Raw genomic sequence first — 15,248 nt, forward strand, 5'->3', positions numbered from 1 at the left:
GAAAACTTTTTGAAGAATTTTATTAAATTTTTTAAAAATAATTGAATTCTTGAGAAGAATTTAAATAGTAATTTTTGAAAATAATTGAATACATGAGAAGAATTTTATTAAAATGATTGAAAATAATTGACTTTTTAAGAAGAAATTTTCCTATCTATTTATAAAGATAATTTAATTCTTGACAAGAATTTTTAAAAAATTTTTTAAAATAATTTAATTTCTGCAAAGTATTTTATTACTTTTTAAAAAAAATTGAATTCTTGTTATGAGTTTTGATATTTATCAAAATAATTGAATTTCGGAAAAGAATTTTATTAAAATTCCGTAGAATAATTGATTTTATGAGAAGAATTTATTTTTTTGTTTATCAAGCTAATTGAATTCTTTTGCGAAATTACTTAAAATTTTTTTAAAATAATTGTTTTTCTGCGACGAATTAAATGTTATGTATGAAAATATTTGAATTACTGCAACAAATTTTATTATATAATTGAATAATTGAATGTTTCTTAAAATCGAATTCTTTCGTCAAGTTTAAAATTTTATTATTTATGAAAATAATTGAAAGTTTTTTTTAGAATTTATCATAAAATTTTTCCAATAATTAAATCTTTTGATAAATTTAATGAAAATAGTGAATATTGAAAATTGTTGAATTGAGAAAAACTTTTGGTAATATTTCAAATTTTGCAAAGAATTTTATTGAAATTTTTTAAATTAATCGAATATTTGGCGAAAAATTTTGCTATTTGTAAAAATAATTGAATTCTTGCGAATGATTTTATTAGAATTTTTAAAAATAATTGAATTCTTGTGATGAATGTTGTTATTTATCAAAATAATTGAATTTTGGAAAAGAATTTTATCAAAATTCCTTAGAATAATTTATTTTATAGAAAGAATTTATGCGATTTTGTTGTTTATCGAGCTAATTGAATTCTTTAGCAAAATTACTTAAAAATTTTTTAAAATAATTAATTTTCTGCGACGAATTAAATGTTATTTATGAAAATATTTGAATTATTGCAACGAATTTTAGTGTTTTATTGAATAATTGAATGTTTCTTAAAATTGAATTCTTTTCTCAAGTTTTAAAAAAATGTTTAATAATAATTGCATTTTTCAAGGAATTTATTTAAAATTGTATTAAAAATATTTGAAATTCTGAGATGAAAATAATTGAATTCGTAAATCAAATTTTATTAATTTATAAAAATAATTGAATATTTTCGTAGAATTGTATCAAAAAATTTTTTCTATAAGTAAATCTGTTGATAAATTTTATGAAAATAGTAAATATTGAAAATTATCGAATTGCAAAAAACTTTTGAAAGTAATTGAACTTTTGTAAAGATTTTTATAAATTTTTGAAAATAATTGAATTTTTGTCGAAAAATTTTGCTATTTGTAAAGATAATTGAATTCTTGACGAGATATTCGTGAAAATGTTAACAAATAATTGGATTTCTTCGAAGAATTTTATTACTTTTGAAAATAATTGAATTTTGCAAAGAATTTTATTAAAATTCCTAAAAATTATTGAATTTCTGTGAAGAATTTTGTTATTTATCTTGATAATTGAATTAAAACTTTTGTAACAATTAAATAATATTAAAAAAATTCATTCTTGTCGGAAATAGAAAAAGTTTTTAAAGGTTTTGTATTAAAATTAGTGTCAGTTTCATAGTTTACGAGGCAAACAAAAAAGATACCAAAAATTCTGAATTTTCTTACGAATTTTATAAATTTCATGAAAAACTTCATCGATCATAAATTTAAGGATTTGAAACTTTCAAAACAAAAGTTTCTAAATGAAATTTTGAACGACACTTTGCTAAATTTGGTGTAAATTCATCATTAAAAGATAAAAGAAAAAATAGAGGAAATTTTGAAAATAGGGTAAGTTTAGGGGCCAAAATTAAAAAAAGGGGACTTTTAGGGAAATAGGGGACAGACTGTAAAGTCTGCTAAATGAAATTTATTTAATTTTTTTATTTTTGGACCGAAAACGATTTTTTCACCAGACTGCGAACGGGTTAAAGTGTTCGTTAAAAAAAGATTCGATTATTTACTAAAAGAGGATTATTATTATTGCCATTTCTCTACATATACTAAAAGGAAAAACATGTCGAGTATCGATTATCCAGAACCACTTTACCATTTCCCACGACTTATCTGTTTGCGTTTTCGTTAGTTTTACCATTGACGTTACACGTATTTATTCAAATCGAAAAAGCAATCTTTTGCTTTTTTTATTGTATCAAGTGTTAAGTGATAAATCAAACTGAGACAGAAGAAGCTTTTAAAATTAATAGAAATTTTCTTACGAATTTTCTATTCATTATAGAGTTACATTTTAAAATGTAAGAGAATAGATTATTTCAAAATTGAATTTATTATTAAATAAGAAAAGTTGGTTCAATACGTCAATAACTAAAATATGGAAAATCGCATATACCTTAATACCTAGTAAAATTCATAAAGGAAAATGAAAAGGGAATAAAATATAAAGATAATTCTTTAGAGAATTTATTAAAGGAATAAAATTAAAATTATCCTTAAAATTAAAAAGAATCTGTAATTTATTATTTTCTCTATTTTTCCAATCCGCAGTTGTTAAAAATTACAAACTGTGTAAAAAATTCATCAACCGCAAGAGAATTATATATAATAGATTCTTATGCAAATATTTTTCTCCGTAATTCAAGTATTTTTCTTCAATAATAATAATTCCTCTTCAGTTTATACCAATATTTGAAATAAAAGGAGACAAAAAATGTTGAAAAGAATGCATAAAAAATGCATTGACAGTTTTAATATTGGAAGTCTTTTTATTCATTATTAATGATTCTTAGAACCGAATATGCATAAAATTTTTATGACGTGATACGAGTCCTTATTATTCTCTTTCGGTCTTAGAATACAGATCAGATTATTAAAAATTTTTTATCTACCAGGAAAAACATGCAATTTTATATAATATAAAATCACATGCAAAAATATGAAATTTTAAAGTCATGTGGAGATTTTTGAAAAATACATTTATGTACCTATAATTAAATTGTAGCTAAGTTAATAATAACATTAACATCACATATTCTCACAAAAATGATACTTTTCTACTAAATACTTCATTCAAATTCAGAATTTAAAAGAAAAATTGTTTTATAACCATTACAGACTTTGCACTCGATATTTAATTTTAAAAAAGTAACAAAAAAATTTTTTTGATCTATCTGAAAATGAAATAAATGAGTTCCGCAAAGAGTGATATTTCACTGAAATTTTCGGCTTTGAAAAAATAACGAAAAACGTTTGTAAATAATTTATTTGTCTTTTATCGTTATGCAACTATCCAGAAAGTGGACATAACATCTTACTTTACACTCTTTTACCCTTTTGGCGTTATCAAACACAAATAGTGAGCAATTTTTTCGCAATCTTATCTTGTTGCTTATGCAGCATTAATTCTTTATGATCCGGACGAAGAACCCGTTTCTTCATATAAAGAGTTTATAGTAATTAGAGTTGTCAGCACAGATAAATAACTTTAATATGCATATTCATACATATATATGCATTTTAAAGCTGAGGAGGGAAATTTTTATTTGCACATGTCACTTCCTTTGAGTGTCTCCATATCAAATTTTGAATATATAAATTTTCCAACTAAATGTTAATTTTTTTTTTTTAAATCCTTAGATACCAAATATGGTAAAAATTGAATCGGATATAATTCGGCTTATACATTTTATCAAAATATCACTATTTTATTGGGGACATAAAAAATTGTCACGTTCTTTTTACTGTCAAATAATGTTTTCTCTCTACTTAATCGATACACCTGCAATTTCCATTGGTTTTCGCACATAAAGTTAGTGATATTTTAAAAGTATACAATATGAGAGATTACAAATTTTGAAACGTTACAAACTATTCGCAAACGCCACGTCTAGTCTTTGCATTCTTTCATAAAATTTTGTGTCAATAATAAAGACTTAAGTTATCTCATTGTTTCAGTTTTTTAAAATCTTCAGAAAAGAGGTAAGAATTGACTAATTTTTAAAACATTTTTTAAATTGCAAATTACTTAGAGAACACAAAGAAAAGTTTTCTGATTTCCAACCATTTTTTGTGTTCTGCGGAATAGAATATCAGGACTAAATTCCAACCGCATAGGTTCATAATTGAACAAAGTATCATCATCAACATTAACAATGATCAGAAAAGCATTCATCTGCCTGCTAATTTCACTTGTTTATAGCCAAAATTGTAAGCTTGATGTAACTCGATTGTCACACTTGGAAAAGAATCTTAAATTAAATACGCAGAAAATTTTGGAAAAGAAGATTGGAGAGGAAAATGCGGCCCTTTTCATGGGAACTGCAAGAGCTGGCAAAAGCACCCTAATTAATTACATAATTAACAATAAATTGAAAGCTACAAAAAAGAATCAATTTGAACCAATATTAATTGAAAAAGCAGACAAAAAATCCTCAGGACCGCAAATTGGTCGTGGATCAAAATCAAAAACTACAATTCCTTCAAAATGGAAATCGCCAAAGTTGCCCAAGTTGGTCCTGTGGGATACACCTGGATTTGACGACAACAGAGGAAACGAACAGGACATCACTAATTCGTACTATATTAAATTTTTGATTGATAACCTTCAGTCTCTAAAATTTATCGTTGTAATTGACTTTGACGATCTTAAAAACGATTCTCCAAATCCATTTTTCACACTTTTGAGACATCTTGAAGACATTTTCCAAAAAGATTTCCAAAACATATTTTCAAGCATATCAGTGATTTTTGCAAAGGCCCCTGAGATTTGGAATAATTATACAGTCGATCATGAATTCATAAAGGAGAAATTAAAAATGCAGTTTCTATCAAGCTCTCAAATGGAATTGTCCGAAAAGAAAAAAAAATTTATACTGTATTTAATAGATAATGTCAATCATACTGGCATCTTTAGGAGAGCGATGAGAATAGGTGAGGTTACATCTGATGTTGACTATAATATCTTTCCGGCTATTAGAAATTCTGTGAGTTTACAAAGAACTTTTCTTCAGCATTTAAAAGTAAGTGTTTCAGATGCATCAAATCTCTGCCTGCAGAATATCGCTTCCGAACTGAAGACAATGATCAGAGTATCAATGTACAATTTATTGAATGCTATGTTGCAAGTAGTCACTACAATGAAAAAAAATGATTTAATTGCTATAAAGAATGAATCGTACGCAAATTATATACGAACCTTCCAAAAAAAGGTAATTGTCATTAAAGAAGAATTATCATTGTCAGGAAATCATACAAGAACTTTATACTCGACAGTTGAAGCAATAAGCCTTATGGATAATAAATTTAAATTGATAATTGATGAAAATAACATTTTAGAGAAAATTAAAATATTGGCATTTATTGATGATTTACTACATACACAAGTTATTGAAGACTTAGAACATTATTTGTTTGATATTTTAAAATGGCTTCATGAATCAGTTAATGAGACGATTTCGGATGTGGATCGAATGATAAGTGATGCAAAGAAAGAAAATAATAAACTGGATAATAAAGATTTAAAGTTGACACATACCGAAAAAGAAATCTCTTATTCAAAGTGGGATGCTATAATTGGAGCTTTTCAGATTTTCATAGGAAAGAAAAGTTTAGGAGACATCACGAACCTGCACATCACATAATAAGCTAAATAATAATAATAATGACATTTAGCATTTAGATTGTGATTCCATGTTGAAGTCAAAAACACATTTTGTCTTTAAAATTATTTATTTATTTATTAACTTTGACGATGCTAATGAAAATGTATAAACAAAAATACTTGCTTTTGTTGTTAGCACTAACAATTATTTGTCACGTCAAAAACCATTTAACAGAAATTTCATTTGACATAAAAATATCAGCGCGAAATTAAATAAAGGTTTGTTTTCAACAAACTGTTCTTCTTAATTTACTGAAATAAATGTTCACAAAAACAACAAAGTTTCTTTAATTTTATCCTACAACATACAATAATTTAAACATACTTTTAAAATAAAAGATCTTCGTTTAAATATATTATTTGAGGTAAAGATTAAACATCATATTAAAAAAAAACCCCTTCCTGATATCAAAGCACTCATCTACTAAAACCTACTGTTTATACTATTTTCTTTAAATTATGCTACTATTTAGGTACTTTTTTTAGATTTCAGACACTAAAAGCTACTATTACTGCTTCTCTTTTTTTGAGAATTTCCACCACTTTAAATTCGCTAATACTAGAAATCAGAAAACTATTCTCAAAAATTATAATAAAATTCTTTAAAACGATTCAATTATTTTCAAAATCAATTATTTATTTATTTTCATAAAATTTCGCAAAAGAATCCAATTATTTAATACAATAAAATTTTTATACAATTCTTCACAAGAATTCAATTACTTTCACTAATAATAACATTTTCCATGGAAATTCAATTATATTTAAAAACATTTTTTAAACCAAATTCTAAGCAAGAATTCAATTATTTTCATAAATAATAAAACTCATCGAAAAATTTCACTTGATTTTAATACTATTTTAAATTAACAGAAAAATTCAATTATTTTCACAAATAAAATTTTCCACAAGAATTCAATTATTTAAAATAAAATTTTCATAATGTTTATTATATTTCGAAAAAATTAATTATTTAAAACATTGTTTATAAAATTCTCATGAAGAATTAAATTATTTTCAAAAAAACAACAAAATTTCTCACAGAACTTAAATTTCCTATAATATTTTAATAAAATTTTTCTCAATAATTCAATTATTTTCATAAATAATAAAATTCTTAGCAACTATTCAATTGTATTCATAAATAATCAAATTCATCACTGGATTTCAATTATTTTTAGTACAATTGTACAGAAATTTCTCGAAAATTGTAATTATTCTCGAAAATTTAGTTTCAATTCTTCAAAAAAATCAATTATTTGAAAAAAACGTTTTTTTTCAATTCTTTAGAAAAATTCAATTATTTTCAAAAATATTAGAATTTTTCACAGGAATTCAATTATTTTCAAATACTTTAATAAAATTGTTCGAAAGAAATCAATTATTTTAAAATTTAAATACAATTTTAATTAAATTTTTTAGAAATAATTCAATTATTCTTTTAGATTTCAATAAACTTCTTCCCAAGAATTCAATTATGTCGATAAATAACAAAATTATTCTCGAAAATTCAATTATTTTGAGGCATTTTTATAAAATTCTTCGCAAAATTCAATTATCTTCATAAATAACACTATTCATTACAAGAATTCAATTATTTTCAAAAATAACAAAATTTTTTACAAAAATTCAATTCTTTTTATAACATTTTAATAAAATTTTCTACAAATAATTAAACTATTTTCATAAATAATAATCAATTCTTCTCAGGAATTCAATTATTTTTGAAAATTTTAATAAAATTCTTTAGAACTATTCAATTATTTTCATAAATATTAAAATACATCGTAGGATTTCAATTATTTTTAATACAATTTTACAGGAATTGCTCGAAAAATGTAATTATTCTTGAAATTTTAATACCAATTCTTGAAAGAAATCAATTTAAAAAAAATATCTTTTCTAATTCTTTGGAAGAATTTAATTATATACAAAAATATTAGAATTATTCACAGGATATTTTAATAAAATTTTTCGAAAGAAAGAAAAATTTTAATGAAATTCTTCCTGAGAATTCAATTATTTACATAAATAATTCTTCGAAAGAATTCAATTACTAAAGATAAATAACAAAATTATCCTCGAAAATTCAATTATTTTGAGGGATTTTAATAAAATTCTTTGCAAAATTCAATTATTTTCATAAATAACAATATTCATCACAAGAATTCAATTATTTTTCAAAGTTAATAAATTTCTTCTTCGAAATTCAATTATTTTAAAAAATTCGAATAAAATCGTTCGCAATAATTCAATTATTTTTATAAATATAGTAAAATACTTTTTAGGAATTTAATTGTTTTCAAAAAAATTTAATAGAATTCTTCGTAATATTTAATTATTTTTAAGGACTTTTTGCAATTGACTGATTTTCAATATCTGCTATTTTCATAAAATTTCGCAAAAGAATTCAATTATTTAAAAAAAAAATTGATAAAATTTATCCCAAATTCTAAGCAATTATTATTATTTATTATTATTATTTTAATAAAATTGTTCGAAACAAATAAATTATTTTACAATTTTAATTGAATTTTTTTGAAATAATTCAATTATTCTTTTTGATTTAATAAAATTCTTCCCGAGAACTCAATTATTTACATAAACAATATTCTTCAAAAGAATTCAATTATTAAAGATAAATAACAAAATTATTCCCGGAAATTCAATTATTTTGAGGCATTTTAATAAAATTCTTTGCAAAATTCAATTATCTTCATAAATAACAATATTCATTACAAGAATTTAATTATTTTTAAAAGTAATAGATTTCTTCTTGAAAATTCAATTATTTAAAGAAAATCCAATAAAATCGTTCACAAGAATTCAATTATTTTCAAAAAAAATTTAATAAATTGCCGCACAGACATTCAATCATTGTCAAAAATTGTAATAGAATTCTATGTAAAATTCAATTATTTTTAAAAACTTTTCTCAATTTAATGATTTTCAATATCTACTTATTTTCATAAAATTTCCAAACAGAATTCAATTATTTAAAATTTTTTTTTCAATTTGTTTGATGAATAATAAAAATTTCTCAAGAATTCAATTATTTAAATTATAGAATTTGCATAAAATTAGTCGAATGAAATTAATTATTTAAAAATTTTTATAAAATTCTTCGCAAGAATTTAATTATTTTTATAAATTTTTTTAATTCTTCCATGAATAATGAAATTTGTTAAAGGAATTCAATTTATTGGCAGAAGAAGAAAGAAGTAAATATTTTTGATGAAAATTGGGAAAATGTGAGGAAAATAAAAAATATGGAATAGAATTTTTGTCAGTTTTGTGAAGTGTCTAAAACGAGATTTTTTTGATGTATACAGAAATATATTTCCGCAAAAATGCTCGCAATAATGGAATGGTGCATTAGTATGAAAGTCGCTTGGATCTCAATTACACGGGGCAAGTATAGGATAATTCCAGTGGCCAGTCATTATAAGCGAATCAATTGAGAGGACCGCCTTGCTCCTGCAGAACTGCAATGGACCGCGCAAGTGGCTGCTATTGCTATTGCTTGCCAGTTGTTAGTAGTTGCTGCCGTTGCTGAGAGGGCAGGTCGACTGGCGCCTGTCTCTCATACATAATACATGGAAATTGCCAACGTCTCTGCGCCTTTTTTCGCAAATTCCTTGTTGCACTTTTCAAGCATCGTGTCTCATTCACGCGCTTTGTAATTTTTTAATAATTTTTCTTATGATTTTCAGTATAATTACCCCAACCGAGTCAAAATTTAGACCCACTTTTAGTTCTCCAAAAAAATATGTATTAGAAAATAAAAAATTGGAAGAATTTCAAAAAAACTTTAATTAAACTTTTGAAAAAAAATTAATTCTTCAGAATTTTTCGAGTCCTGCTAAAGTAAAATTAAAGCTTCTGTAGTGAATTAAAAGCAGTGATATTAATGTATACTTTTTATTTCCCATATATGACCGCAGAGGAAAAATGAGAATAAAAACAATCTATTGATTATGTAACTGCCAATGATAAGAGATAATAAAATAACGTGAGAAAACTGGTTGTCATCATTGAATATCATAGTTGTTTGAAGAATAAACCGCAGCTGTTGACGTTTTGCAATCGATCTTTCTCGAGTAGTTTTTCCGCTATTGACACCTCCGACCCTGCGGTTATCCATCTTGGCCATCGCCATATGTGTCCTCAGATTTTTTCCTACTTTTTTTCGCAATAATATTTTGCATTCAATTCGCAAGGCGAATTTTTCCAATTTCCCCCCAAATGGACGGGCGTAAAGTAAAGTTTAAAATTTAATTTCCAAAATTAAGTGGGTGCTAATTTTTAGCTTCATAGTATTTAACACTAAATTAGAAATGTAAAATGGAGATTTTAATAGAACGTTAAAAAATAAACTTCAAAAATTTTCTGTTGAGGACAAACTTTATAGTATAAGTTTATCCAGTATAAAAATTTTCGCAATTATGAATATGATTTATGAATAATTTACTAAGAAATATTTGAATTAAAAAAAAAGAGGCCAACACTACGCGGTATTCCCAATCGGTCACCCATCCAAGTACTAACCGCGCTCAATGCTGCTTAACTTCGGTGATCGAACGAGAACCGGTGATTTTTTTTTTGTATTTGTAATTGTTTATTTATTGCCAAAATTAATAATAGTACAAGGTTTCACAATAAACGATGAAATCATTTTTTACATTATTATAAGGACTTACTGGCTAATACAAAGCTCTCGAAGTCGCGTACAATATTTTATGCCCACGAATGCATATATTAGTTAATATTTTTATTCTCTATTAAAGATATTTTTTCTAATTCCCAAGAGAATTATTTAATTTGCTTTTTATCGATCAGAAAGGGCTTAAGAAAACTGATCATTTCGCTATTTTTGTTTTTATTTTATGGATAATAATGAAAGAAAATAACCTGAATAAACTATATTATAATAATTAAATTTAACAATAACAATGAATAAGAAGAAATGAGATAAATAACTAAACTAATTTATGAACTAAGAATATTTACAATGTTAAGCGATGATTTTCTTTTAATAAGATACAATTAAAATGATTGGTTGACTAATAGTTAATACATATTTTACATAATGGATAATACTTACAATTATTAGAAGTATAAGGGTATATTTTTTTTATTTACAGTTTTACTTAGAATAATAACTATTTACAATATCTTAATATTTATAAATTGAATTTTTTGTTTTTGATTTTAAGAATGGGATTTTAATTTAGCTATTCGTCTAACCAAAAATATTTTTTGATGTTTTGTCTGTGTTTGTCTTTAATTTCCTTGTTTGTGATAAAAGTGGTATATCGCCATTCATCATTTGGTATAGTAGTGTCTAAGTGTTTGTCGTACAGAAACGATTTCTTCCTGGCATTTCTTTTATAATGGTATATTACTGGGGCACCGTGGGTGTCCTGTATATAACCATTTTTGTCCAGGTAAGGAAACGCTTCTGGAGGGACAAAATTAGTTTTTATTACGTTTTCAAAATAGTTGTCATTTGGATAGTAAATGGAATAAATTAAGCTATTTTCAGTTACATTTCTTATACTCGCAAAATAATTCCTTGTTATTTTAATTATTTGTGTGTCAATTTTATTAATATTAGCTAGGTTGTAAATAACTTTACTCGATATGTATTTTTGGAAATTCGACTCAGCTGATCTATATTTTCCTAGACATACTCTTAGGCATTTTCTTTCGAATACTCTTATTCTTTCTACAATGGATGCACTTAGATTGTACCAAATAGGACACGCATATAATAATATGGGTCTTATGAATAACATGTAACAGTTGATTTTTATTTTATAATTTAAATGTTTGCTATACATTAATCTTCTTAATTTATTGAAAACTTGTTTTGCATGTTCTATTTGTGTGTTAATGTGTTGAATAAAATAGAGTGTTTGGTCTATGTTTAGTCCTAAATATTTTACAATTTTTTTATTAGGCACTGGTTCGCCATCATCTTTTCTTTCTTTTATTTGAAAGTTTTTCCAGCATTTTTTTACGTTTCGATTGGCTTCGGAGAGGGGACCTCTAAACAAAATAGTTTCGCATTTGGAGACGTTAACTTTTAATTTCCACGTATAAAGGTAATATTGTACATTTTCAAAAAGTTGTTGTAATGTTTCTTGTATTTCTGAGACTTTTTTTCCAACGACGTATATTATCATATCGTCTGCAAATGCGATACCTTTTTTGTTTTCATCTATATTTATGTCATACATTTTTAGTATTTCGTAAATAAAGATGTTAAATAATATCGGGGATAGAACTGTTCCCTGTTGTAAACCGTTTTTAACTAAGAACTCTTTATTTAATGTTGTGGTACCGTCCGTTACTATAAAACTTTTGTTTGTTATCATATTTTTTAATAATTTTATTAGATGTTTAGGGAAGGAATTTTTTAATAACTTGAATATTAATCCATCTGTCCAAACAGTGTCAAAGGCCTTTTCAAGATCAATTAAACAAGCTCCTACACATTTTTTATTGTTAAGAGCTTGAGAAATGTCTGACGTTAATTTGTTAATAGCATGGATTGTGGAGTGCTTGTGTCTAAAGCCATATTGTTGTTCAGGGATAATGTTTTTTTCTCTACATATTTGTATTAAAGGGTCTTTAACAATTTTTTCGAAAACTTTACTTATATTGGGAAGAAGGCTTATAGGTCTAAAGTCACTCGGTTGTATACTGTTTTTTCCTTTCTTGGGGATAGGAATAATTTTTGACTTTTTCCAGTCAGTTGGAAAATGACTGTTGTTAAGTATATTATTGAAAAGAATGCAATAATTTTCTATTATTTTTGGTGTTAAATGCTTTAATACAATATTAGGAATTCCATCAATGCCTGATGATTTTTTATTATTTAAGTTTCTAAAAATTTTTGATAATTTGTATCCTGATGTAAAATAATTTGGAAGCTTTTCGTCAAGTAACTGAATGTCATTTGCTTTCAAGTTATTATCAAAGTTAACTATTGAGTTATTATTTATTTTATCATTTTCAATTTCTTGTTCTAAAGTGGCAATTTTTTGTTTAATGATTTTATTTAGTCCTTCTCTTCCGTAGTTGGAAAATTTTGTGTGTGTGTTTTTAAAGTGTGTACCTATTATTTTGAGTTTATCTTTATTATTGGAAATTATGTATTTGTTATTGTTATCAATTGGTAAGTTTTGTGCAGGTACTCCCGACTCTAGTAGTAGGGTTGCATTTTGATTATCAATTTTAAGTTGGGGTATGGCAACTTTACCTTTGGTTCTGAATAATTTATTCACTTGAGGAAACATGTTTTTTGGATCATTTGCAGGAATATTTTTTATTTTTTCTGACCAATAATTATTTATGGATTTAATGAATTCTTGTTTGAGGAGAGCTTTTAATGCTATTAGTTTGTTTTTTAAAGAGTTTAATTCTCTTATTTTATTCTGATTTTGAAAATTTCTATAGATATTATTTATTTGTGTTATTATTTTACTTTTTGCTTTTTGAATTCTTTTTATAACGGGTGTTTGGTAAATTTCCATAGAGTTTTTGCTTTTAATTTTTGGTAATGAGTTACTCATTGCTATTGTTATACATTCATTAATATCCTTTAAATAATTATCAATTTCATCATTTGATAGATTTTTATTGGATGGTATTCTAATGTCAGAAATTTGGTCTAAATTATTTTCAAATTTTTCCCAATTTGCTCGTCTATAATTGAAATTGTGGTTATGTGTAGCTTTTTCTAAAATAAAATCTATTTGTGTGTTGTAAGAAACATTCAATAGAATTGCGTTGTGATCGCTGTCATATTGTAAAGTTTCAAGTTTGTCTGTGTTATTGTATTTTTGTACATTAAGTCTGGAGTCTAATATTCCTAAGTCAAGATATGAATTTCCTCGGGGGAAGGAGGGGAGACTTGGAGTGTATAATTTTAGTTTATAGTTGATTTCATTGTCATCTATCCATTTTCGTAAAAAAGTCCCTCTTGTGTTGAAATTTTCATTTAACCAACTAGTGTGTTTGGCATTTAAGTCACCTGTCATTATAAAAAAGTTGTCAGGATCGTCTAAATTGAGAATTTGAAATAATTTGTCAATTTCTTGGTTAAAATTTAATCTGTTACCATATGCAGCGTAAGCAGATATTATAAAAAGCCTTTGATTGTTGGGTAGAGAGATTTTTATAATAACAGTTTCCAAGTTTATAAACTGTTCTATTTCCGATATAATTATTTGTTTAAATTTATATTCTCTTTTGATGAGTATTGCTACTCCTCCTCCTATTGTCGCGTTTGGTCTATCTCGTCTTATTACAATATATTTTTGAAAATCAATTTTGTGTATTGGATTTAGTTTAGTTTCACCTAAAGTGACTATATCTGGATTATGTGTTTTTAAAAAATTTAAGAGGTTATTTCTTCTTTGATTCGTAATAATCGAGTTTACATTTATAGATATTATTTTTAAATTTTTATTAATAATATTTGAGGGAGTAAATAGTGTGTTTTTATCCATCGTGAACAGAATCAGATAAAAGTGTGAATAAACTCATAATTTTTTCACTATTTTTTTGAACTAATTGAGTAATATGCATTATTTGGTTGGTTAATTTGTTTAAATTTTCTTGTAAGTTGTCGGTATTGTTTAATGCTTGTTGTTTGTTATTTGTTGATTGTGGTATGTTTGTGTAATTTTCTGTGTTCTGGAGTGTGTTTTTTTGTAAAATATTTGAGAAGCTTGTTTCTGCTGTTGTGAAATTATTATACATACGTTCTTTTGCGATCTTACTCTTTCTTATTGCTTCAATTTTTTCTTTCATTCTACGCTTTAATTCAATCTGTTTTTCACATCCTCTGTAGGAGGCTGGATGACCATATTTTTTACAAGTTACGCAATACACTTGTAGTCTTTCTGTAGCATTCGTGGGTTCCGGAAGTTTACATTCGCCCGGTGCATGGTTATCGCTACATTTTACACATCTATATTCTAAGAAACAATTCGAAGCTACGTGTCCCAATCTCTGACATTTCTTACACTGTATACTTTCTCTTTTTTTTAATTTTTCCCACCTGATAACTTGGTAATAAATGTACTTAATTTTATGCAACAAATTTGTTTGGCTATTTGGTGTTAGTTGTACTAAGAAAAAAGGTAAAGTTTTATTCTCTTTTTGAGATTTAGGTGTTGTAAATCTAGAGACTTTGATAAATTTAATGTTTTCTGTTTCAAACTTTTTAAGATCCTTAAGAATTTCCGCGGGGTCTGTGGTTGAATCTAGACCTTTAAGGAGAAATGATTTATTTTTTTCTTCTTTTATAGTAAAAGTGAAAAATTTTGAACTCGTAGCTTCGAGTTGTGTTTTTGCTTTTTTAAAATCGTTAACATTTTCGGTATATAAAGAATGTTTATCTTTATTTATTCTTTTAATATGAAAATTTTCTGTTTTCAAATGATCTTTCACTAAGCTTACCGTTGCAGATTGATCCTGTCCGTAGATAATGATCGGTGGCGGTTTACCT

At 25.2% G+C, this 15,248-nt stretch overlaps 2 protein-coding genes across 3 annotated transcripts in view; one reads left to right on the top strand and one right to left on the bottom strand.

Moving 5' to 3' along the window:
• LOC122501453 (syndecan-like) overlaps window positions 1-15,248 on the bottom strand; it is a 161,644-nt gene that overhangs the window by 59,566 nt on the left and 86,830 nt on the right. The window lies entirely within an intron of this gene.
• LOC122501452 lies at window positions 3,870-5,994 on the top strand. 2 transcript variants are annotated; one of them, XM_043610921.1, is made up of 3 exons: window positions 3,870-4,044; window positions 4,151-4,995; window positions 5,098-5,994. In XM_043610921.1, exons 2-3 carry the CDS (start codon window positions 4,218-4,220, stop codon window positions 5,703-5,705), a joined length of 1,386 nt encoding a protein of 461 aa, XP_043466856.1. In that variant the 5' UTR covers window positions 3,870-4,044; window positions 4,151-4,217; the 3' UTR covers window positions 5,706-5,994. The 2 variants fall into 2 exon arrangements, with proteins under 2 accessions (XP_043466856.1, XP_043466855.1); XM_043610920.1 differs by having other exon boundaries at window positions 3,871-4,044; window positions 4,151-5,994.

This window comes from Leptopilina heterotoma, unplaced genomic scaffold (assembly GCF_015476425.1).
Source record: "Leptopilina heterotoma isolate Lh14 unplaced genomic scaffold, ASM1547642v1 Lhet_21, whole genome shotgun sequence".
Lineage (NCBI taxonomy): Eukaryota > Metazoa > Arthropoda > Insecta > Hymenoptera > Figitidae > Leptopilina > Leptopilina heterotoma.